This window comes from Pyrus communis, chromosome 9, assembly GCF_963583255.1.
Source record: "Pyrus communis chromosome 9, drPyrComm1.1, whole genome shotgun sequence".
Lineage (NCBI taxonomy): Eukaryota > Viridiplantae > Streptophyta > Magnoliopsida > Rosales > Rosaceae > Pyrus > Pyrus communis.
In genome coordinates this window covers 25,783,057-25,809,137 of record NC_084811.1, presented here as the reverse complement: position 1 = coordinate 25,809,137, position 26,081 = coordinate 25,783,057, and the positions used below count along the sequence as shown (strand labels likewise).

The following is a 26,081-nucleotide window of genomic DNA, read 5'->3' as shown; positions in this document are numbered from 1 at the left end:
GTAAATGCATCAAGGAAGTCATGTTTCTACCTGGTTTGAAGGAAAATCTGTTGAGTGTGGGACAGATGGACGAACACGGATATTATTTGCTATTTGGTGGAGGAGAGTGTTGTATCTTTAATGGTCCTTCACTTGATTGTCTGGTTATCAAGGTTAAGATGAAAAGTAATAGGTGCTAACCTTTGTTTTTAATGCAAACTGATCAAGTTGCATTGAAAACTAGTGTAGCTGAATGTACCTGGACTTGGCACAAGAGACTAGGACACCTAAATCTTAGAAGCCTCAAGCAGCTTAGAGAAAAAGAAATGGTGCATGGTCTTCCGCACCTTGAAAATGTTGATGGTGTGTGTGCAGGATGTCAAATGGGAAAACAACACAGAGATTGGTTTCCAAAAGGACAAGCTTGGAGAGCCAAGAATCCTCTAGAATTGATACACACAGATTTGTGTGGTCCCATGAATAATGAATCAATTGCTGGGAATAAATATTTCATGTTGTTTATTGATGATCACACAAGAATGTCATGGGTTTATTTCCTACGACATAAGTCTGAGGCACTAATCTGTTTTAGAAAGTTCAAAACAATGGTGGAGTTACAATGTGGATTTAAAGTGAAATATCTAAGAAGTGACAGAGGGGGAGAATTTCTCTCAACTGAATTCAGCAAGTTGTTGGAATCTGAAGGCATACAAAGACAGTTATCCATAGCTTATACTCCACAGCAAAATGGAGTAGTGGAGAGAAAGAATAGAACAGTTGTAGAGATGGCTAAGGCAATGCTTCATGATAAGAGCATGCCATACTTTCTGTGGGCAGAAGCTGTACATACAGCTGTTTATATTCTGAACAGATCGCCTACAAAAGCTCTTGAGAACATGACTCCTTTTGAAGTTTATAGTGGGAGAAAACCAGGAATTGGTCACTTAAAGGTGTTTGGATCACTCTGTTATGTTCATGTACCAGCTGAAAGAAGACAAAAGCTTGATGCAAAGTCTGTCAAAGGTGTGTTTGTGGGTTATGCAACTTGTGAGAAAGGGTACAGAGTATTTGATCCATGTTCAAGGAAGCTAATTCTATCAAGGGATGTGGTCTTCGATGAAACTATGTCTTGGAATTGGAAGGAGAATTCAGAGAAGTCTATTGCAATAACTAACATTCAAGATCAGTATAGGACTGTGAATGATTTCAGTCTACAAGAAGTGACAAAAATAGTAGACAGTAATCAAATGGAAGAACAAGATAGAGATGTCTCTGAAACTGTTGAGATCACTAGTCCATATGACCATACACCAGTTAAATGGAGAAATATCAGTGATATTCTAGCACAATGCAATCTTTGTATTGTGGAGCCAGAGAAGTATGAGGAAGCTGCACAAGATAAAGCTTGGATAAAAGCTATGAAAGAAGAATTGTCCATGATTGAGAAAAATGAGACTTGGAAGCTTGTAGACAGACCAAGTGATAAGCAGGTTATTGGTGTGAAATGGGTGTTCAAAACCAAACTAAATTTGGATGGCTCAGTACAAAAGAACAAGGCAAGGCTGGTTGCTAAAGGATATGTGCAGAAACCAGGACTTGATTACAATGAGACGTTTGCTCCAGTTGCCCGATTGGACACCATCAGAACACTAATAGCACTTGCTGCACACAGAAGCTGGAAGCTATTTCAATTAGACGTTAAGTCTGCTTTCTTAAATGGAATATTGCAGGAAGAAGTATGTGTTGATCAACCTGAAGGGTTTGTGATTAGTGGCAAGGAAGATAAGGTTTACAAGCTGCACAAGGCTCTTTATGGCTTGAAACAGGCGCCTAGGGCCTGGTATGGAGAAATTGACAGCTATTTTGCTAAGTGTGGGTTTGAGAAAAGCTTAAGTGAAGCAACTCTCTACACTAAGACAAGGGGAGAAAAGGATATACTAATAGTTTCCATATATGTGGATGATATTGTGTATACTGGAAACAATCAAGATATGCTGGATGAGTTCAAAGATGATATGAAGGAGAAGTATGAGATGTCAGACTTGGGTCTTCTTCACCATTTTCTGGGGATGGGGGTGATTCAAACAGAATCTAGCATCTTCATTCATCAAAAGAAGTATGCCTCTTCTCTGTTGGATAAACTTGGATTGAAAGAATGTAAATCTGTCTCTATTCCTCTTGTGGCTACTGAAAAGTTAAGTAAAGAAGATGGAAGTGGTGCAGCAGATGAAGAGAAATACAGAAAACTTGTAGGCAGTTTATTGTATCTTACTGCTACAAGACCAGATGTGATGTATGCAGCTAGTTTGTTAGCTAGATATATGCATGGCCCTTCTAACAAGCACTATGGGATAGCTAAGAGAGTGCTCAGATATATCAAGGGAACACTGGACTATGGGTTGCATTATATGAAAGGCAAGAAGGCAGTTTTGGTTGGTTTCTGTGATAGTGATTGGGGAGGATCAATAGATGACAGCAAGAGTACCTCAGGCTATGCTTTTTCTTTTGGCAGTGGAGTGTTCTCATGGGCTTCTGTGAAACAAAATTGTGTTGCACTATCCACAGCAGAGGCTGAATATATAAGTGCTGCCGAAGCAACATCTCAAGCTATATGGATCAGGTTTGTTCTTGAAGATTTTGGAGAATTACAAGCTGAGGCAACTCTTCTGCAGTGTGATAACACATCTGCAATCTCAATATCCAAGAACCCTGTGTTTCACCAGAAGACAAAACACATTGACAGGAGATATCACTTCATCAAGGATGCCTTGCAGCAAGGGATAATTGACTTGGTTTACTGTCCTACCAAAGAACAAGTGGCAGACATTTTCACCAAGGCATTACCAAAGGACAGATTCAACTATCTCAGGGACAAACTTGGAGTTATATCAGCTCAAAGCTTAAAGGGGAGTATTAGCGTATAAGCTGTGAGCTAAGTAAAGTTAAAGTAAATAAGCCTTGTTTCTAATTGTGTATTCACTTAGTCTTAGATTATGACAAGTGTAAGGCTGAGATTGTATTGTTGGTTGTGTGTATCCAGCTAAGTCTTGTTAACAGAATTATTCCTTTTTGCACGAGTGTGTGTGCTGTGTGGAAAATATACTTTACAAAGAGAGAAAAGGTTCCTCTGTAACTTGCAGAGAGAATAGCAGTCATTTCTACATTCTCAGTGCATTTTCTCCTTCTTCCATTTACAAAACGCTAACACAGCATCAGCAGGATCCTCTTCAACTGCAAGAAAATCAGAAACTCGTACAATTGTTTTCTTTTTGGACAATGGAACACTAGTACGTTGAAATACATAATAGTATTCAAAATTAACAGGACTACAAACTTCGTAATTTCTGTGCCTTGAAGTACGCCTTTAGTCACCATTATATGCAAGAATGTTTATATTTTCAATTCCAGCCTTCTAGCAGAAAATGTAATAAAAAAAAATATGGATTCTGTCAGTTTGTGGAATGTCAAAAAGTTGAATACAATGTGGATTCTGTCAAAAGACTCAACCCGAAAGGTCTAATAAAAAAAATATGCTTGTCAACTGTAGCAAACAACGCAGAAGGTCTTAAAAAAAATCACGGGGATGGCAAAGTGGCGGTGAACTTGGTTTATCTCAGGCATTTACCAAGTCTAGCTTCTTCCTTATTGAATCCCCTAGCAGGATATTTCCATCATTATCTGTATAGCCTCTGGAAGTATGTGCATCAATTAAAATGTATAATGCCTACGTCTAAATACACAAAACATTGAATTCCATTACCTTCTTGTTATTGACCTTATTCTAAGTCAGAATCGCCAGAGCTTCGAAACCATTGTCCAGAACTGTGGAGGAAGAGACAGTCGACCAGGATCACGTGGCCTTCACGCACCTGCGGCCGGAGCTGAAGAGGAGGTTCAGAATTATAATATATCATATTGATGGATTCTCAGACATTTCTGGAGAACTAACGAAATTGAAGAACAATACTTAGTTTTGAACAAAATTGACTTCCAGTCTCCAGATGAGTAATTTAACAGAAAAGAAGCAACCAAAAAAACCCAGAAATCTTTAATTGAAGAACAATACTTAGTCTTTGAACAAAATTAACTTCCAGATGAGTAATTTAACAGATAAGAAGCAAAAAGAAACCCAGAAATCTTAAAAAAAAAAATTGTCTATAAGAACTGAATTTACACCACCATTCATTATATGACTAAATGCAGGCTACACAAATGTCACTGGAAAATCTAGGGCAACTTTATTCTCTAAAAAAGCAAAAAGTAATATTATTCCAAACCAAACAAATCAAAAACAGGACACGAAAATAAAATTTTCATCAATTTGTTTACTAAATCCGTTTTTCTGATTTCATTTCGAATTCACTGGGGGATAAAAATACATAAATCTATCGAAAAAATACCCGCATAATGGAGTGAAACATATTGAATGTCATTGCCTCCCAAATCAAATGCGTTGTTGTTGATCTGCTGGTATTAACAATGACTGAATTTTGAATCCAAATATCTGAATTGAGCTTCTGATCGTACAGTTTTTCATGTCATTCTAAATTCCATGCATTTTCTCTTTTAAAACAGAATCCAACTTTGACTTCCAGATCTTACCTTTATTTTTCAAAACTCCATTTCAGTAGTTTTCCTAATGGCACTCTTCCGCCAATTTATCTATATTGGAACTTATTAGTTATAATAGTGTCTTGTTCCTCAATAAAATAAAAAATAGTGTAGAGTGTCACATACAGTTGACTGCTGATTAAATTCGTACTTGCAGAAGGACTTCATCAAACAGGAGTTGCAAGATAATGCAGTTCCTATATTACTGGTGTGATAATTTTCTATCTCCAATTTGTGCTTCTATTTTCAGTTTAATGTCTGCTGTGTGGAGAAGAGGCGTGTATAAGTGCAATATCTATTGATTCTGGTCCTAAATCACCTTAAGATTCTTGGACCAAGTTGGATATCTCTTGCATTTGAGTTCTGTAGCAATTACTTATCAGCGAAGCTGTATCTGCTAAACTTATTGGTGTATTGGAAGAAAGAATGGCAACTAGGGTTAGGTTAGGTTGCATGTTCACCGTACAAAGGATTTTAGGGTGATAGATAGTGTTGTCAATTCCCTTAATTCAAGGGATGTGTCTCTTGTTGTCAATTTCCTCAATTTGTCTTATTTGTCTTGTCAATTCCCTTAATTCAAGGGATGTGTCTTATTTGTTCTTTTTTGTTAGCTTTAGACGTAAATCAAGGAGGGATAGGTAGTCTTGTTGTCTTCCCTCTAGCACATATATATTGCTATCTCTTGTACCTGATTGTCTCATGATGAATATACCATTCACAAAATTCAATATGGTGGCATATACATCAGTGATATTGCAAACACATATCCATCTTTACTTAACAATCAAGCACCCTTTGATCAGAAGCTGCTTCGATGTTTTTTTATTAGTCTAAGTGTTAGTATACGAAGCATTTCCCAATGTCAACACAAAATGTTCTCTTGTTTCAGTTTTTGTGTGTGATTGTTCACTGAGGGTAGGGTTTTTTTTCATTACTATATGCAACTATGTTCTGAAATTTCTGTATTAAGAACATAAGCTTTGTGATGAAGTGCCCTCTCTTACTCTGGTTTTTTTTCAATCGGGTGTTATTCATATGGTGTTTCTCCTGTGTAGATTTTTAGTAATCCTTCAATATGTGTGTGTTTTAGCCTTCGATCAATGGTTAGGTGATGAAGATCTGTCAGCATTTCAACTGAGAGATTACCCGAAGAGCAGAAAGTTTCAGCAAGCGAGAATAGAGATGAAGCCCCCATCCCTCTAGCCCTGGCCCCTCACTTGACACGCCATATCAAATTATCCATTGTAGATCTATCTCAGCCATTTCTGCTTACTTTCAGAGCAGAAGCCAGAGACGCCAAAAAACCCTCAAATCTTCAAACCCAATTCAATCGCCTCTAGAAGTTCAATCCTTTTCCCAATTCAAGGGTCCAACTTCTTCTCCTTCTTCTTCCTCCTTGTCTCCCTCCTATTTTTGTACGGTTTTGCAGCATCGAAAAGGCGGAGGAGGTAGACTACCACTGGCCGAGTTCGACGACATTCAAGTGTAAAAGAGAAGAATATGTACGTGTGTTTATCTACTTTATGAACATAGTGATATTTTGTTAAATTGCAACGTTAAACAGATAGTCGTGAAATTATTCTTTGTGGGAACATTTATTGAAAGATACAATTCTTTTATTTAATAAATAAGTTGCAAGTACTAAACACAAAGTAGAAAGGAAAAAACATCACATTATATATTAGTACAATCAAACTTCAGAAAAAAAAAAAAAAAACCTTTTGAAACGAGCCACTTTCAGGGCAATTGCTAGTGCTACCTTCTCTTTGACGTCATCCAAGAGTTGAAAATAAGCATACCTCCACGATGTTTTTAAGATCAGCGTGCCGCAGACGCCCCAAAAGCCTATGATAAAGCAAAGTACCATGCTAACATAGAACCACAACTTATCATTTCCTTCTTCATTCTTGTCCTTTGCATCCTTAGCAGTAAAAGTGTCATCTCCTGGGCACTTAGTTGAGAGAGGAAGGCCACATAGCCATGGATTGCCCGTATAAATGGATGGAACATTGAGCGTGTGAAGCTGATTTCCAGAAGGAATTCTTCCGAACAAGTTGTTGTAAGACAAGTCCAAGTGGGACAAAAAGGTTAAAGATGACAAGCTTTGAGGAATCTGTCCTGAGAGGTGGTTTTGTGATAAATCAAGAGTTTCGAGCCAATGCAAGTTTCCGACCTTGGAGGGGATCTTTCCAGTCAATTGATTCATGGACAAGTTCAAGGTGCCCAATAGAACGAGGCTGCTTATTTCTTTAGGGATTTCACCTTGTAAATTATTTGATGAAAGATCAATGCTCTTGACAAGATATAGAGTCGTGTTGTACATAAGTTCTTCTCCTTTTAGTGTCAGTATGGCTTGCTTATACTTTCCATAATACTTAACATAATAGTATCTATCATAAGTATCATTGACCAGAGATCTTAAATTATCCAAACACATGGGAATAGTACCTGAAAGGCTGTTGTGACTAAGATCGAGGATGTGAAGGCCATGAAGATTGGACAGTTGATGGGAAATACATCCATTTAAATAGTTGGACCGTAATCATAGCATTAACAACATAGATACATTTGATCCTCCTATGCATAAAGGTATGTTCCTAGATAACTTGTTGTCTCCAAGATCCATACTCCTCAAATGAGAACAATTTTGCAAAGAATCAGGAATTTCACCGTCAAAATTGTTGTCGTTGAGCTTTAATATTTCTAGGGAACTTAGTACCCCCAATGAAATGGGAATCCTACCAGAGAGATTGTTTTGACCAACATCTAAAAACACCATATTGCCCTCCACACTCCATGCATGAGGGAGTTCTCCAGAAAATTGATTTCTCCTTAGAGACAAGATTTGCAACTTCCAGGATGTTACAAATAGAGGGAGGAATAGTGTCATTCAAATAATTCTCATCAAGTAACAATTCATTCAAATTGGGCAGCATTTGGTCAATATTTGAGGGAATTGGCCTAGAAAAGAAATTGCTTTCTAGATAAAGGGAATAGACATTAGTGAAGCCCCAAAGTGGAAGTGGGCTCAAATCAATAGACTCCAAATTTGGAAATTTCAAATGGAATGGAAAGTTTCCACAAAATTGGTTGTGAGACAAGTCTAGTTGGTGGAGTTGGGAAGATATCTTCAACAACCATTCCTCTGGTATAGAATCCGAGATTCCATTACCAAGAAGAATAACAGAATACAGTTTAGTTTGAGTTTGAAGCCATACCCAAAAACCAGGACTTACCCGACAATTCAAGATCTTAATTGTGCAGAGCTTGAAGGGAGGAACTGAATCAGAAGCCGCATTGAAAATGAGGGACATAAGTCGGTCTATATTTCCTACTCGGAAAAGGAGGGACATGGGTCGGTCTATAGTTCCTACTCAAAAATTTTGTAATCTGGTAAGATTTATGAAATGGGCTTCTGTCATAATGCCTTCCCATGAGTTACCAGATAGAGATAGGGAACGTAGCTCATAAAGTTGTCCTATACTTTGTGGAATGGAGCCATTCATATGATTATAAGTGAGGTCTAGTGTTCTCAAAGACGATGAGTTTCCGATGGAATCTGGAATTGAGCCCCACAAAGAGTTTCCTCTAAGGTTGAGATTCTGCAAACTTTTAAACATTCCTGAAAAGACCGGCAATTGGCTTTCAAGCTTGCAAAAAGACGAATCTAGTGACTCTAATGTATTACTTGGACAATTGGAGAGACTCCTCCAAAACTCTTCAATCCCCCCATCAAATTTGTTCATTGGAAGACTTTAGGCCTTTAGCTTGCAGAAATTTCCACTCACTTTAGGAATTTGACCTTTTAAGCCTATTTCAGATAAATAAAGGTTTTTGAGAGATTTCAAGTTTGAAAATTCACTTGGAAAAGAATCCCTGAAATCATTCCCGGATAGATCAAGTTTTTCTTATTTGTTTTTCACTAATAAGGAATACAAAGAAATTTTCTATGGACTTTTCCAAATTTTAACGAAGCCGTGTAGAAGCAGATATAGTGAATGCATGAATGAGATGGCTAGCCGTGGAAGTCTTGGCACACCAATTAGTCTTTGGTGGAAAATCCATATGGCTAGGAAATTCATTAATCATAATTGATGAAAGGGATTGGAAGAGACAAGAAAAAGGCAATTGGCAATCCCAGTGAGGATGACATGCTATTTGCGGTATTTTTTTTTAAATACTAGCAATATTCTAAATTAATTCATCTATAAATTTGTTCATTGGTTCACATGCATTCACGAAATTGCAAGAGAAAAATAGACAAAAGCCCTAATCCCTAACTTGGTTCGTACCTTTTAGGGTCCTTATTGTTTGGCACAACTGGTGGAAGGGACGTGATTTGTTCCCTTTTTCTCACTATTTGCGTCAATACCAAGAATTGTTCCTTAAATCCTAAGAATTGCATTATTATGTTTGCTCAATCAAAGGGAAGCACCAGTTAAACCTTGGGTCTTTCGGTGGGTTTTGAGTTGGGTTGTGAGGAGCGATGATGCACCGGAGAGATATAGAGAGAGGCAGGGTCGCCTACGTCACTTCAGTTCCCAAACAAAAAACACTTTTTTAATATTTTGCTTATGTCGTTCTATGTAATTTTGTAATAGAATAAACTCGTCACTAAAACTTTCATTAAAAAGTGGGGAAAAAATTTAGACAATATGGTGGACATAATAGTACTCATTACTTTTTGGTGTTAGGTGAAGCATGTATTTTGTGTATAGCAATGGCTAACTAAGCGTGCTCAATCTGCTTGAACTATGATAAAGTGGTGACAAAAGTTGAAAAAGTGATGTCATTTCCCCTCCTCAGATGGTTCAACCTATGCTTGTATTTCTGGGAAGAGGTCAATGCTTGACTAAATCTAACCGTTGGGTTATTTGCAAGAAGCTTCCTTTTGGGGTTTTATACTACATCAATATACAGGATGCACCAATATTTGAATGCTTAAAAATGTTTAAACTCAGTTATCCGATACATCGATACAGTACAGAATCTTCGGCAGTTGTTTTGGGTTTTAAAGATTGCAAGAGATTCACTCAGAAATGGAAGAAAAGCCTCTCCTTTACAAATTATCCATTGTTGGAACTCCCGACTCCCTGAGCGACACGCCAAAAAACCCTCAAATCTTCAAACCCAGTTCAATCCCAATGATTTTATTGCAGTCCCAATCAACATTTCTCTCGACACTTAGCTCAATTGCCTCTACAAGTTCGTTCCTTTTCCCAATTCAAGGGTCCAACTTAAATCTCAAAACTTAAACTAATTTAATCGCAATTAATATAAGTGGTAAATGGTAATGCTCATGAGCATTGAAGGATAGCGAGCAAAATGCACTCTTCCATGCAACTAGTAACATAATAGAAAGCAAACCAAAGACTCTTCATCAAGAAAAATTGTTGAAACAAACTAGAACATATCCAAATAGTTTGTATAACGGACCCACATGTTATGATATGAATGAACGATCAATTTATACTTTAGAATATAACATTAATAATCAATCTACACACTATGATATGAAAGGATCAGCATACCACGTGTATTTCTTTGAAAGAACAAAACAAGTGAAACCCTAACAAATACGTGTTTGTCTTCAATAGTCCGGACAATTGTGTAGTCCAAGTTTTTGTTCATAAGATTGGCAAGTTGGGAAAAATAGTACTTCCTCAATTCAATTTTAGCCGTTCGTTTTTCATACTACTAACTAATGCGGATTAATGAAGAAAAATTGAATAAAGTACACTGCACTTGTCCCAACATCACTAAAAAAACTTGACATCATTACATATATATATTAGGTTAATGCTAGGGAAACTAAATTTGTAAACTAAATGATGTGTCACTAATAAGAATGAGCATGTTTATCAACGTATAAATAATAAACCAATTATTAACTTCCATGTCCTTTAGTCTTCAAATTTAGTCTCCCTAGCATTACTCTATATATTATGTCCCTTGCAAGCCATAAAAAAAAAAAAATAACAAATAGGAATAAATTCAAAGAACCCCCACATTACACTAGGAATGTAGTCCAGAAGAGATGTTACAGAGTGTTTGGATGCATGGAAAAAAATTTAGAGGTATTTCCTGCCTCAATCAGCTAAATGTTTTTATGTATCTTCTGCCATCACATATACCATGTAAACGTTGTCGTTATTGACTGTGTTACTAGACTGTCGACATCTTCAAGACTTCAACTATATGACGAGAAAGCTAAGTTTGTATGATACGCACGAGAGGGAGAGAGATGCGAAAAGGTTTTGCTAATTGTGAGATTTATATTGTTGTTAAGTACTTTTGGTCTGGTTGTATTCCTCTTCACTTGTAAGTGAGAGGTTTTAGGTTCGAGTCTCAAGAATGGCGAATTTGATACTAAACTAGGTTGTTCATTGTGTGGCTTAGCCAAACTCCCTCATCCTCTTAGTGTAAAATATATCGTTGTAATAATAAAAAAAAAAAAAATTCCTTTTTATATAGCATGATGATCATGGTACATCCGTGTACTAGTCCGACCAAAATTAGTTTCACTCAAGAATCGTGATTCCTTCTTACACAAGTAATCATACTATTCCTAGGATTACTATGATCATCTTTATGAAATATAATCCTAATTAACACCACTTTGGTTTCTTCCTGATTTAACATATGCCATGTAAACCCAAGTTTTGGACCCTGTTGGAGAATAAGAGGGAAGTGTGAGAATATATGTTTAGGTTTCGTTGCTCTTATGGATTTAGGTTTGCATCTTTCAATTAGGATTTGTTTAATTTCCTGTTTTGAATTTATCTTGTTTTCCTTTAAATTCCAAATTCCCTGTGTTGAAAAACCGATCTATTGGAAAACGAAATGAGTGGCGGTTGTTCACAACCCCTTTTACAAATTTGCAAGTCCTTTGTCGTCACATCAGATACCTGGTTGTGATGGGTTGTAGAAATTCATATGCAACGGAGACTTTGAATTAAGGGTCTTCATGTTCCATCACAATTCACAACTTATCATCTTATTTAATGTTCTTTTCTTTCGGTAAATTACAAAAACAGATTTAGATGTGTCGGGTTGGACAAGTTTGCAATCCTTCGCCTACACCACACAGCGGAATTGTGATTAACAGTCTAAAATAATCATTGTTACACTTGTTGCTTTCTTATTTGTTTTTCACAATACAAGAAATTTTCTATGGACTTTTACAAATTTTAATGAAGCCGTGTAGAAGCAGAATGCATGACTGAGATGGCTAGCCGTGGAAGTATTGGCACACCAATTAGTCTTTGGCGGAAAAATCCATATGGCTAGCCGTGGAAATTCATATATCATAATTGGTGAAAGGGATTGGAAGAAACAAGAAAGAGGCAATTGGCAATCCCAGTGAGGATGACTTGCTATTTGCGGTATTTTAAATAAAAAAAATACTAGCGATATTCTAAACTAATTTATCTATAAATTTGTTCATTGATTCACATGCATTTACGAAATTGCAAGAGAGATAGACAAAGATAGAAGCCCTAATCCCTAACTCTGTTTGTACCTTTTAAGGTCCTTATTGTTTGGCTCAACTGGAGGAAAGGACGTGATTTGTTCCCTTTTTCTCCCTATTTGCGTCCATACCAAGAATCGTTCCTTAAATCCTAAGAATTGCATAATATGTTTGCTCAATCAAGGGGAAGGACCACTTAAACCTTGGGTCTTTTGGTGGGGTTTGAGTTGGGATGTGAGGAGCGATGGTGTGCAGGATCGCCTACGTCACTTCAGTTCCCAAACAAAAGACACTTTTTTTTTATATTTTGCTTATGTTGTTCTATCTAATTTTGCAATAAAATAAACTTGTCACTAAAACTTTCATTAAAAAGTGGGGAAAAAAAATTAGATAATACAGTGGACACAATAGCACTCATTACTTTTTGGATTCTTTTTTGGTGTTAGGTGGAGCATGTATTTTGTGTATAGCAATGGCTAACTTAGCGTGCTCAATCTGCTTGACTATGATAAAGTGGTGACAAAATTTGAAAAAGTGATGTCATTTCCCCCCTCAGATGCTTCAACCTATGCTTGTATTTCTGGGAAGATGTCAATGCTTGACTAAACCTACCCGTTGGGTTATTTGCAAGAGGCTTCCTTTTGGGGTTTTATACTACGTCAATGTACAGGATGCACCAATGTTTGATCGGCTAAAAATATTTAAACTCAGTTAACTGATACATCGATATAGTATAGAATTTTCGGCAGTTGCATTAGGTTTTAAAGATTGCAAGAGATTCACTCAATTCTTCGATACATCGATACAATAAAGAATTTTCAGCAGTTGCATTGAGTTTTAAAGATTGCAGGAGACTCGGTGAAATGGTTGTCTTCTAACCGTTGCTTTTTTACTCAAAATGCATTTTTACGAGCATTACCGCCACATGAATTGTTGTCGATGAATGTGATCAGATTTGTCTGCTACTTAAATCTCAAAACCTAAACTAAACCAATCATAATTAATGTAGCCATTAAGGATCGTGAGCAAAATGCACTCTTCCATGCAACTAGTAACATAATAGAAAGCAAACCAAAGACTCTTCACCAAGAAAAATTATTGAAACATTACTAGAACATATCCATATAGTATATATAACAGACTCACATATTATATTATGAGTAGACGATCCAATTCACACTTTAGAATATAACATTCATAATCAATCCATGCACTATACTATGAGAAAATCAGTATATCATGTGTCTGTATTACAATACACCGCAATCTCCTTTCTTCTTTCCTTGAAATGCCAAAACAAGTGAAGCCCCAACAAAATACGTGTTTATCTTCAGTCAGTGGCGAAGTCATGAATTGTCGGGGGAATGAGCAAAATTTAAAAGGGTAAAAGTTCCAAAAAATGTAGACAGCCAAATCCTAAACATCAAGTTAATCATTCTAATGGTGTGTTTACAAATCCGTAATCGAGTAATACTGCAATTAGTACATCACAAACACAAATAACGACAACCCCAACCAAAAGACAATACCGTGAAAAACATCAAAAGCAGAGTTAAAACATAAGACTAAATTCATTAGACTAAAAATGGTACATGGAGACTGAAAGAATAGCGGGAATGCATGTAGAATCAGGAAGTGAATTCTTATGAAATGCTACAATGCAAACCCAGCAACCATTGACATGCCCTTGGAGCACTTGGGAAGCTGGAAATTTCATCAATCTCAGAAACGGCTTGGCAGTCAGCTCCACATACAACCCATTTCCTCTTCCCCTCATTCCAATGCGTACAGATGCAAGCTCCTAATCAACTTCCCCCCAACAACAACAACAAAACCTTTTCTTTACCTTTTTTTTTCCCAAAAAATGAAAAAAAAAGACAAACAAAACCCAACATGCAGAAGAGCAAAAATATTCAATATTTGGTGATTACACAAGCATCCATGAAAAGAGAGAGAAGAAGAAGATCATGGTGTTGTGGGGGTAGGAGTAGAAAATGCAATCGTTCCGTATAGAGCGGAGTACTGAAGAAAAATTGAACAAATACACTCCATTTGTCCCAAAATCACTCATAAAACTTCACATTATTACATAAATATCATGGCCTTTGCAATCCATGACAAATTAAAACAAAGAATAGGAATAAATTCAAAGTACAATGTTTGGATACATGGAAAAATGAGAAGGAAAATGCGAGGTCAGATGCTTTAGTTACAAACCTGATTAAATTTAAAGGGTATTTTCCTGCCTAAATCAGCCAAATGTTTTTACCAAACACTAATTAATGAAACAAACCAACTTAGAAATTACAACAAATGACAATCACCACCTATATGTATACATTGAAAAACTCACCTTAAATACATCATCACACAAACCTAATCAGATCATCAGTCACCCACATTGGCTGCTATTTCTTCACTTTAATGATTCTATGTTCTTGCTCAGCTCCTCCAGCTTCTTCATCCTTGTCTTCTCACTTTCACTCACCAGCTGCATCAAATGTAACACGACAACAAAACAATCTCAAAACCTTGAATTATGTAAACACTTTGTCCGCTTTTACTGAATCGAAATATAATGAGTGATAACTAGCATCGGTTGAGAGTTTGGACAGGTTGAACTCCTACCGGAGGTAAGCCCAAATTTTGTAGGATTGGTAAGCCCACTCTAACTCCAAACTGGCCAGACTGGTTCGAGTTCAAACCATCCATGAAATTGCAACCCTAGCTATGCCAAGTAAAAAATTGTTTACCAAACTAACCTCCATTAGCTTTGTGATAAGCTGCACTTTCTCTCTGTTCTTTTCATTGAAAGCTTCAAGTGCATCTCTGTATTCCTTTTCCTGTGACAAGTTACGAACCCAAAATTCATTATGAACCCGCACGAATTGATCCATGATTGCATATGCATAGCAGTAAACATTAACACCAAAATGTGGTAAAAATCCAAGTTGTGTTACCTTCTTCTGGCAGGTATGTCCTAGTGGCTCTAACTCTTTGTTAATCGCAGCGATCTTTCTTACGAACTTGTGAAAAATCCTTCCTCATTGGACCCGAGAGCCCTTCAAGCTCCTGGAAGTTCCATAATTTATAACAAAAAGGAAATTAATCATCTACTAATTGCTAGCAAATGATCCAACGGTTATATTTCTGGTTTAACCAGCAGAAGATGAAGCACATGGGACACAGATATTTTCAACAAGGCATCCACAAACATAAACAAGTGACCAAATAAAACCTGACCATATGACAAGTTTGAGGGTTATGCCATATCAAAAAGTTTAAACTTTGTTGTTGAAATTTCTCAGCTAAATGTGTTCACTTATCCATAATACAATTTAAAAGGATGAAAAAATAACAACAGAACACAGAACACAGGCACTTTACCCCAATGCATCATGAGTACAAATGCATTCTAAATTTGAACCTGACTAAAAGTTGATAAAAGGATAGTACTTTTCTTATATGTATCTGTACCAGCCAAGGTCAACAAAAAAATTAATGAGCAATCCAAAAAGTAGCCAAAACCGCTTCAGCCATATGCATCATGAAACACATTCTAAGCAATCTGGACAGACTATCTAGAAATATTCTCTGATACACTGTTGCAAAAATGCCTCTCTAACAAACACAAAACATTGAATTCCGTTACCTTGCTGTTATTGACCTCTTTCTCAGTCGGAATCGCCAGAGGTTCAGAACTGTCGTCTGGAACTGTGAATGAAGACACCGTCGACCAGGTCCACGTCGCCTTCACGCACCTGGGGCCGGGGCTGAAGAGGAGAGTCAGAATTATAATATATCATATTGACAGATTCTCAGACACATTTCATCGAACACTAGTGTGCCACATTCTCATATGCTTTCTGGTAAGATTAATTGAAGAACAATACTTAGTTTTTGAACTAAATTAACATCCAGATGAGTAATTTAACAGAAAAGAAGCAACAAAAAAAAAAAAAAAAAAAAAAAAAAAACCCAGAAATCTTAATTGAAGAACAATACTTGGTCTTTGAACAAAATTAACTTCCAGATGAGTAATTTAGCAGAGAAGAAGCAAAAAGAAACCCAGAAATCTTGACAAAATTGTCTATAAGAAATGAAATAACCTTGAACGGAGCTCGCTGCAAACAACGCAACCACTCATTAATACGTTCAACCCCATTTGCACATAAACAATTAGAAAGATTTGAAAAAAGTGAGCAAAGAAAAAGCTTAATAAACGCAACCACTCATTAATACGTTCAACCCCATTTAATCATCATATGATTAAATGCAGGCAGCACAAATGTCACTGGAAAATCAAGGGTAGCAGCAAGTAAAAATTTCTCTATGAGCCAAACCAAACAAATAAAAAACAGGGCATGCAAATAAAAATTTCATCAATTTGTTTACTAAATCCGTTTTTCTGATTTCATTTCGAATTCACTGGGGAAAAAAATACATAAAATCAAAGGAAAAAAAAAAAACCCAAATGAAAAAAAATAATTAGAAGCTTTCAACTGAGAGATTACCTGAAGAGCGGAAAGTTTCAGCAAGCGAGAATAGAGATGGAGCCCCCATCCTTGTAGCCCCTCACTTGAATCGCCCACCCACCCTCTGTGCAAACCCCCTAATCTCCCTCTGCAACAGACGCCAAAAAACCTCAAATCTTCAAAACCAATTCAATCGCCTCTAGAAGTGCGTTCCTTTTCCCAATTCAAGGGTTCACCTTCTTCTCCTTCTTCTTCCACCTCTCTCTCTCTCTGCAAGGAACAGGAATCCCAGAAAACCCTCAACGATATCGAACCACCAATTCTTCCTCCTTGTCTCCCTCCCATTTTTGTATGGTTTTGGCAGCATCGAGAAGGCGGTAGAGGTGGACTACCACTCGCCGAGTTGGACGACATTCAAGTGTAAAAGAGAAGAATACACAAGTGTGCTTATCTACTTCGTAATGTTATTTTGTTAAATTGCAACATTACATAGGTAGATTGTATTATGCGATTGATAAGTACAAACTAGATAGAATTCTTGTATTAAATGGATAACCGTTACATAATTGTTTGTGGGATCACTTACTGAAAGATTCTTTTATTTAATACATAAGTTGCAAGTACAAAAACACAAAGTAAAAAGAGAAAAACATCACATTATATATTAGCACAATCAAACTTCAAAATAAAAACCTTTTGAAACGAGCCCAAATTTTGTAGGATTGGTAATTTGTCACACCAGGCTCAACCGTGCTCACTCTAACTCCGAACTGGCCAGACTGGTTTGAGTTCAACCCATCCATGAAATTGCAACCCCGCTATGCCAAGTAAAAATTTGTTTAACAAACTAACCTCCATTAGCTTTGTGATAAGCTGCACTTTTTCTCTGTTCTTTTCATTGAAAGCCTCAAGTGCATCTCTGTATTCCTTTTCCTGTGACAAGTTACAAACCCGAAATTCATCACGAACAGACACGAATTGATCCATAATTGCATATGCATAGCAGTAAACATTAACATCTGAATGTGGTAAAAATCCAAGTTGTGTTACCTTCTTCTGGCAGGTATGTCCTAGTGACTTAAACTCTTTGTTAATCGCATTGATCTTCTTACGAACTTGTGAAACATCCTTCCTCATCGGATCTGAGAGCCCTTCAAGCTCCTGGAAGTTCCATAATTTACAACAAAAAGGAAATTAATCATCTACTAATTGCTAGCACCGGATTTAACGGCTATATTTCTGGTTTAACCAGCAGAAGATGAAGCACATGGGGTACATAAATTTTCAACAAGGCATCCTCATAAATTTTCAACAAGGCATCCTCGGACATATATACTTGTCCCAGACATAATCAAATGACTAAATCAATCCTGATCATATGACAAATTTGAGGGTTTTGAGAAAGAAGAGAATCTGTTTTTTGCCATATGAAAAAGTTTAACTTTGTTGTTGAAATTTCTTAGCTAAATTCCATATTTTGTTGTGTACAGAACCCCAGATTTACTGTGTTAGCTGAGACAAACAGATAATTAATTCTCTTGAAAAAAAAATCTGGGAATCAGTAAAAAAAAAATGGAATACTTCCATCAAAGAGTTCATGGCCTTTGTAAATACATTAAACCGAAAATTCAAAATCAAAATTCCAAAACAAATTAAGTTGGAAAAAAACCCAAACAGAAAATATTGTAGCGTTCAAATGCATTGCTACACAAATCAAAAATTTATTTTCTATGGATATGGCAGTTTTCTTCATGTAATGAAAGTCAACAACATTTAAATACAGAACTCAAATAAATACGGTAAAATGATACAAAGAATGACATAGTTAAATGGATTTAATTCGGAGATCTATGAGATTAGAGAATGAAGTGACTGAATTTAGAAAACCCACTGCAAACTTTTTTTCTGCGCAATGAGAAAATATAATTATCCAGCAGTAAAAAAATTATTAGCGTCGGACCAAATGCGGCTCGAAAATTGTTTTACTGACAAAAATTCATAAATTATTCACAAAAAAACTCTTACAAAATCGATATTAAATTACATTTGAATATGACTGAGGATAAATGGTTGATACTCATAATTGTGTTCACTTATCCATAATAAAATTTAAAACAAATAACGAAAACTGATTATTGAAAACAAATAACGCACAAATACCTGTCAATCTATAAAATAAAACCAATCAATACTCGATACCAAAAAAGGTAAAACTACAAAAGATAAAGGTCAGTCCTTTGCAAAACCAACCATTGCATTTACCAAAAAATGAAATAAAAACAAAATCTAACAACCAAAAAAGAAGTGTATATGCAGTAGAAAGCTTGTAAGTGTTCATTCATCGCCTAAAATTCAAAATTTCAGATTGACCAATTACACCATTTCTATAAAATTTCAGTTATGGGATTCCTATTGAGCAAAATTAATATGTTAGGATAGAAACAAGTTCTTACATATTTCAATAAATCCATAAAAATGGTTCCTTAGTTAACAATAAATGTTTTTTTGTACCAAAAATGAAGCAATGAAATAAATGTTTTACATGTGTCATTTGTGTGTCCTCGGCTCTCTCTCTCTCTCTCTCTCTCTCTCTATGGCTTTCTTACTACACATAAATATCCCCAATTAAAGCATGCCACACATCAGCACATTGCTATTATATGAAGTATATTCCTTATTGGCAAGTAATATACCCTCCTTGGCCCAAGAGGATATGAAATTGTTGAGTACATTGTTCTAGCCATTTGGTTCAATAAGCCCAAGTTTGCATGCACAAAACCCTAAATACTCAGACATATGAAATCCAATCTTCCACTTTACAAATCACATATGGGTAAAATAATAGCTCTGAAGAAATCGGAAGAAGTAAAAGGCTTTAGAACGCAAATATACCTGAGGTGCCAAAATATGGAGTTGAGGAAGCGTTTTCTTCTTATTTTGGGGGAAGAAGAATGCAGCTCTGAATTTGGACCCATTTTCTTAACAAGCGGTTCCTATAGCCCATAAATTTTTAGTGTCGTTCAAAATCACAAATACCCCAGATGAATTCAAAAACTGCAGAGATTAGTCAAAAACACCTGAACGGCACCATATTGGCTGTACTAAATATAACAGTTGTTGAGAATATCACATTTAAGAATGGTAAAAACAGATCAAGCTCCGGAAATCGAAAACAAGTAACCAAGACAAATCAACACCAAGAATTAACGTGGTTCGGCAATACGTGCCTACGTCCACAGGACAGCAACAACAATCTTTCACTACATCAATAATGAGTACAACCAATAATCTTGCCAAATCTCTAGAACTAGGACTTGACGAAAAACCTGAAAGAACAGGAACAAGAAATACACTATCTCTTTTCTTTTCTCTCGCACACACTTTACAATATTCTCTCACTCTAATCCCTTGAGTGGTATACAATTTATTGTTTTGCTCCCCCCAATTCAAAACTAGTACAATAGCCCCTTTATATAGACATAATAAAGGTCTTCTTCAATAAGGATTATTAATCCTAATTCGAATCTAGTTATAAAACCTACTCCAACTGAGAAACTAACTCCAATTGGGAAAACAACTCCAATTCGGAAAACAATTTAATCCTCTAAGACTATAATTCCTTATACTCTTAGGACAACTTATCATGGGCTGGAAAAACCTAACAGCAGTACCCCAAATTTATGGTGCTACCAAATTTATGTATATAAATTTACGTATATTTTTTAATGACACTAAAGATTAATTCTGAACTTATGGTACTATCAAATTTATGTATATAGCATACCTATATTAGTATGATTCTAATTTACACCTGCTTCTTATCAAAAAATTTATAACATAAATTTCACCATGTATGTTTAAAACGCAAAAATTTTCGTTTCGTTTTGTAAATTACAAATAATTCACTAATACTTCATACGTGGAGCGGCGAACCACTTTAGTTGGGTTCTCTTGGCACAGATTTGAGTTAGAAAGTCAGGAGAATTCTAAAATCAGCATCAGACACTTTAGAACAATTTGACAAAATAGGGTGTGGATGTGTTCTAATATTCCTTTCAATAAACAACAAAGAGCTATCCCCTAGATGAAAAAATAACCAAAAAAAAAAAACAGTTGCTATTTGTACCTGACTAAAACGTTATCCACTAGCTATTTTACCCCAATGCCTCATGAGTACAAATGCATTCTAAATTTGAACCTGACTAAAAGTTGATAAAAGGCTGGAATTTCGGGTCTTCTTTCACTTCCGGCTGCTTCTCTTTCTTAGTCTCTTTTGCAGCTTCCTGCAGAATTGAATAGATAAAGAGTGATTTACGATCAGCATCACATCAAACTGGCAACGTTTGTAAAATAATTCCAAAGTCAGTTGATGGAAGTCATGAAACAAGAGAAGCAAGAGTACCTTTTTTGTCTCCTTTGGAGAGCGACTGGCATATGCACATTCAACCCCATATGCACATAAACAATTTGAAAGATTTGAAAAAAGAGAGCAAAGAAAAAGCTTATATAAATCATCATATGATTAAATGCAGGCTGCACAAATGTCACTGGAAAATCAAGGGTAGCAGCAAATTTCTCTAAAAGCCAAACCAAACAAATCAAAAACAGGGCACGCAAATAAAAATTTCATCAATTTGTTTACTAAGTCCGTTTTTCTGATTTCATGTCGAATTCACTGGGGAAAAAAATACATAAATCCAAAGAAAAAAAAAACCCAAATGAAAAAAAATAATTAGAAGCTTTCAACTGAGAGATTACCTGAAGAGCGGAAAGTTTCAGCAAGCGAGAATAGAGATGGAGCCCCCATCCCTCTAGCCCTAGCCCCTCAATTGAATCGCCCACCCACCCTCTGTGCAAACCCTAGACCCACCCCCTAAACTCTCTCTGCAACAGACGCCAAAATACCTCTCCATCTCTCTCTCGGCAAGGGACAGGAACCCGGAAGACGCCATCAAATTCTCCCACCTCTCTCTCTGCAAGGAACAGGAATCCCAGAAAACCCTCGACGATATCGAACCACCAATTCTTCCTCCCATTTTTGTATGGTTTTGGCAGCATCGAGAAGGCGGTAGAGGTGGACTACCACTCGCCGAGTTGGACGACATTCAAGTGTAAAAGAGAAGAATACACACGTGTGCTTATCTACTTCGTAATGTTATTTTGTTAAATTGCAACATTACATAGGTAGATTGTATTATGCGATTCATAAGTACAAACTAGATAGAATTCTTGTATTAAATGGATAACCGTTACATAATTGTTTGTGGGATCACTTACTGAAGGATTCTTTTATTTAATACATATGTTGCAAGTACCAAAACACAAAGTAGAAGGGGGAAAAACATCACAATATATATTAGGGCAATCAAACTTCAGAATAAAAACATTTTGAAACGAGCCACTTTTAATGCAATTGCTAGTGCTACCTTATCTTTGATGTCATCGAAGAATTGAAAATAGGCATACCTCCACGATGTCTTTAAGATCAACGTGCCGCAAACGCCCCAAAAGCCTATGATAAAGCCAAGTACCACGCTGACATAGAGCCACAACTTATCCTTTCCATCTTCATTCTCGTCCTTTGCATCCTTAGCAGTAAAAGTGTCATCTTCAGGGCACTTAGTTGAGAGAGGAACTCCACATAACCATTGATTGCCCACATAAATGGATGAAAAATTGAGCGTTTGAAGCTGGTTTCCAATAGGAATTCTTCCAGACAAGTTGTTGTAAGACAAGTCCAGGTGGGACAAAGAGGTTAAAGATGACAAGCTTTGAGGAATTTGTCCCGAAAGGTGGTTGTGTGAGAGATCAAGAGTTTCGAGCCAATGCAAGTTTCCGACCTTGGAAGGGATCTTTCCAATTAATTGATTCATGGACAAATTCAAGGTGCCCAACATAATGAGGCTGCTTATTTCTTCAGGGATTTCACCTTGTAAATTATTTGATGAAAGATCAATGCTCTTTACAAGATATAGAGTTCTGTTGTACACAAGTTCTTCTCCTTTTAGTGTCAGTGTGGCTTGCTCCAACACATCATAAGCGCTTTCATCAGAATCACCATTGACTAGCGAAGTTAAGTTATCCAAACACATGGGAATAGTACCTGAAAGGCTGTTGTGACTAAGGTCGAGGATGTGAAGGCCTTGAAGATTGCACAGTTGCTGGGAAATACATCCACTAAAATAGTTGGACCGTAATCGTAGCCTAGACAACTTAGATACGTTTGACCCTCCTATCCACAGAGGTATTTTCCCAGACAACTTGTTGTCTCCAAGATCAATACTCCTCAAACTTGAACAATTTTGCAAGGCATCAGGAATTTCACCGCCAAAATTGTTGTCGTTGAGCTTTAAAATTTCCAGGGAACGTAGTACCCCCAATGAAGTGGGAATCTTACCAGACAGATTGTTTTGACCAACATCTAAAAACACCATAATGCTCTCCATATTCCATGCATGAGGGAGTTCTCCAGAAAACTGATTGCTCCTTAGAGACAGGATTTGTAACTTCTGCATCTTACAAATAGAGGGAGGAATAGTGCCATTCAAATGATTCTCATCAAGTAACAATTCTTCCAACTTGGGCATCATTTGGTCAATATTTGAGGGGATTGGCCCAGAAAATAAATTGCCTTCTAGATAAAGGGAATTGACATTAGGGAAACACCAAAGTGGTAGTGGACCCTTCAACTGATTATGACTCAAATCAATATACGTTAAATTTGGACATTTCAAATGGGATGGAAAGTTTCCATGAAAGTGGTTGTAAGACAAGTCTAGATGGGTAGGTTGGGACGATATCTTCAACAACCATTCCTCTGGTATGGAATCCGAGATTCCATTACCACGAAGGATGACATAAGATAGTTCAGTTTGAGTTTGAAGCCATACCCAAAAACCAGGACTTATCCCACAATTTCCGATCCCAATTATGTGGAGCTTGAAAGGAGGAACCTTGTCATAAGCCCCGTCGAAAACGAGGGACATGGGTCGGTCTATATTTCCTACTGCAAACTCTTGTAATCTGGTAAGATTTATGAAATGGGCTTCCGTTAGAATGCCTTCCCATGAATTATCAAATAGATTTAGGGAAACTAGCTCACAGAGTTGTCCAATACTTTCTGGAATTGAGCCGTTCATCTGATTATCACTGAGGTCTAGTGTTCTTAAGGACGACAAGTTTCCGATGGAATCTGGAATTGAGCCCAACAAATTATTATAATAGAGGTCTAGTGTTCTCAAGGACGACAAGTTTCCGATGGAATCTGGAATTGAGCCCCACAAATTGTTTTCTCCAAGGTTGAGATTCTGCAAACTTTTAAACATTCCTAAAAAGACCGGCAATTGGCTTTCAATCTTGCAATCAGACAAATCTAGTGACTTTAATGTATTACTTGGACAATTTGAGAGACTCCTCCAAAACTCTTCAATCCCCCCATCAAAGTTGTTCCCTGAAAGACTTAAGACTTTTAGCTTGCACAAATTTCCACTGAGTTTAGGAATTTGACCTTTTAAGCCTGTATCAAATAAATCAAGGTTTTGCAGAGATTTGAAGTTTGAAAATCCACTTGGAAAAGAATTGCTGAAATCATTCCCGGATAGATCAAGTGTTACGAGGTTGGTAAGATTAAAAAACCAGCCGGGAAATGAAGAACTTTTAATGCCATTAGACGACATATCAAGGACCAACAGTGATGTGAAGTTAATCCTCTGTAGTGAAAGTGGAAGGAAGTTAATGCTCTGCAGTGAGAGTGGAATTCTTTCAATTTGGCACGAAGATAAATGTAACTCTAACAATGAAGGAAGCATGTTAATATCATATGCCCAACTGACTCCTGTGCTGCTAAGATCAATGCCTTCCAGATTAATGTATTTCAGGGAAGAGAGGTGAGAAAGCCAATTCAAATTTTTGGAAGAGAGGTGAGAATGCCAATTCAAATTCAGATTAATATCCTTCCCCCCGAGATCAAGAAAATTTAGGCTTGACAGGTTACCAAGAGAAGAGGGAATCTCTCCTCTAAATGACGCAGAGGAGAGATTGAGATATTGCAAACGTTTAAGCTCCCCAATGAACTTAGGAATTTGATTGCTATCAAACGAATTCAGGCTCAAGTCCAGGTAATTTAAATGTTTCAAGCTCAACAGAGAAGCATTTATCTTACCTCCCAAAGAAGCATTTCTCCACTCTTCATACTCATCATCGTCAGAAAAGTCATATGGATTCCGGAGGTCCATCTTCACGACCTGACCAGTGCTGTTGCTGCATGAAATACCTTCCCATCGACAGCAATCATGACCCACCCAAGACGAAAGCCGACCAGAATGATCAACAAGATGCTGTTTAAAGATGAGAAGCGCTTGTCTTTCTTCGTCAATGCATGAATCTGTCTTCACACTGCTTGAAATTTCATCACCAGCCAAACAGAAACAGAGTTTAGTAGTACTCTGCATGCAGGAAGAGACCAAAAGCAAAAGAAGCAAATAGTGAGCAATACTGAGGTGACAATGGCTATCCATTATTACACACAATTTTTTTTCGCTTTGTTGGTGAGATGTTTAGCTACTAAAATTAGTACGATATCGAATTTATAGGAAAAGATTATCGATGTAGGTACGAGAGCTAAAAATGAAAGTTGTCGGATGGAGAAAAGAAAAAAGGGTAACTGAAATAAGTGGTGGGTGTTCACAACCCCTTTTACAAGTTTGCAAGTCTCTTGTCGACACAGCTAATACTTGATTGTAATGGATTGTTGAATTAAGAGTCTTCATGTTCCATTACAATTCACAACTTATCAACTTGCTTACGAAAAACAGATTTGGATATGTTTTTATATTTTACACCACACATGCTGGTAGACTGGAATTAAGGGTCTGCATGTGGAAGTCTTTGCACACCGATTAGTCTTTGGTGGAAAATCCATATGGCTAGCGGTGGAAATTCATAAATATAATTGATGAAGGGGATTGGAAGAGAAACGAGAGTGGCAATTGGCAATGCAAGTGAGGGTGACTTAATATTTGCGGTATTTTTTTTTTTTTTTAAATACTAGCTATATTATAAACTAATTTATCTATTAATCTATTGCAAAAAAGATGGACAGAGACAGGAGCTCTAATCCCTAACTCTATTTGCATCTTTTAGGATTCTTATCGTTTGGCCTGACTAGAGGATATGATGTGATTTGTTCCTTTTTTCCCACTATTTGCGTCTATACCAAGAATCGCTTCTTAAATCCACTTCAGTTCCAAAAAAAAAAAACACTTTCTTTATATTTTGCTTATGTCCTTCTATGTAATCTTGCAATAGAATAAACTTGTCACTAAAACTTTCATTAAAAAGTAGACGAAAAATTAGACAACATTGTGGACACAATAGCACTCCTTATTTTTTTTGGTTTCTTTTTTGGTGTTAGGTGAAAATGGAATGCTTTCTTTATATTTTGCTTATGTCCTTCTATGTAATTTTGCAATAGAATAAATTTGTCACTAAAATTTTCGTTAAAAAGTGGGTGAAAAAATCAGACAATATAGTGGACATAATAGCAC

General features: G+C 36.6%; 1 protein-coding gene and 1 pseudogene across 8 annotated transcripts; both read right to left on the bottom strand.

The window, feature by feature from the left end:
- Window positions 1-3,145: 3,145 nt before the first annotated feature.
- On the bottom strand, window positions 3,146-11,559 carry LOC137744592 (receptor-like protein EIX2; annotated as a pseudogene).
- A 3,580-nt stretch (window positions 11,560-15,139) lies between these two features.
- Window positions 15,140-25,108, bottom strand: LOC137744145 (receptor-like protein EIX2). 8 transcript variants are annotated; one of them, XM_068484008.1, is made up of 5 exons: window positions 21,295-25,108; window positions 20,735-20,819; window positions 19,429-19,529; window positions 17,587-17,697; window positions 17,048-17,469 (listed from the first exon to the last, which is right to left on the bottom strand). In XM_068484008.1, the coding sequence occupies exon 1, from the start codon at window positions 25,050-25,052 to the stop codon at window positions 21,909-21,911; it is 3,144 nt and encodes a 1,047-aa protein (XP_068340109.1). In that variant the 5' UTR covers window positions 25,053-25,108; the 3' UTR covers window positions 17,048-17,469; window positions 17,587-17,697; window positions 19,429-19,529; window positions 20,735-20,819; window positions 21,295-21,908. The 8 variants fall into 8 exon arrangements, with proteins under 8 accessions (XP_068340113.1, XP_068340111.1, XP_068340115.1 ...); XM_068484012.1 differs by lacking the exons at window positions 17,048-17,469; window positions 17,587-17,697; window positions 19,429-19,529; window positions 20,735-20,819 and adding exons at window positions 15,140-15,299; window positions 15,714-15,927; window positions 16,576-16,796 and having other exon boundaries at window positions 21,502-25,108; XM_068484010.1 differs by lacking the exons at window positions 17,048-17,469; window positions 17,587-17,697; window positions 19,429-19,529; window positions 20,735-20,819 and adding exons at window positions 15,140-15,299; window positions 15,714-15,834; window positions 16,576-16,796 and having other exon boundaries at window positions 21,502-25,108.
- Between the last annotated feature and the right edge of the window lie 973 nt (window positions 25,109-26,081).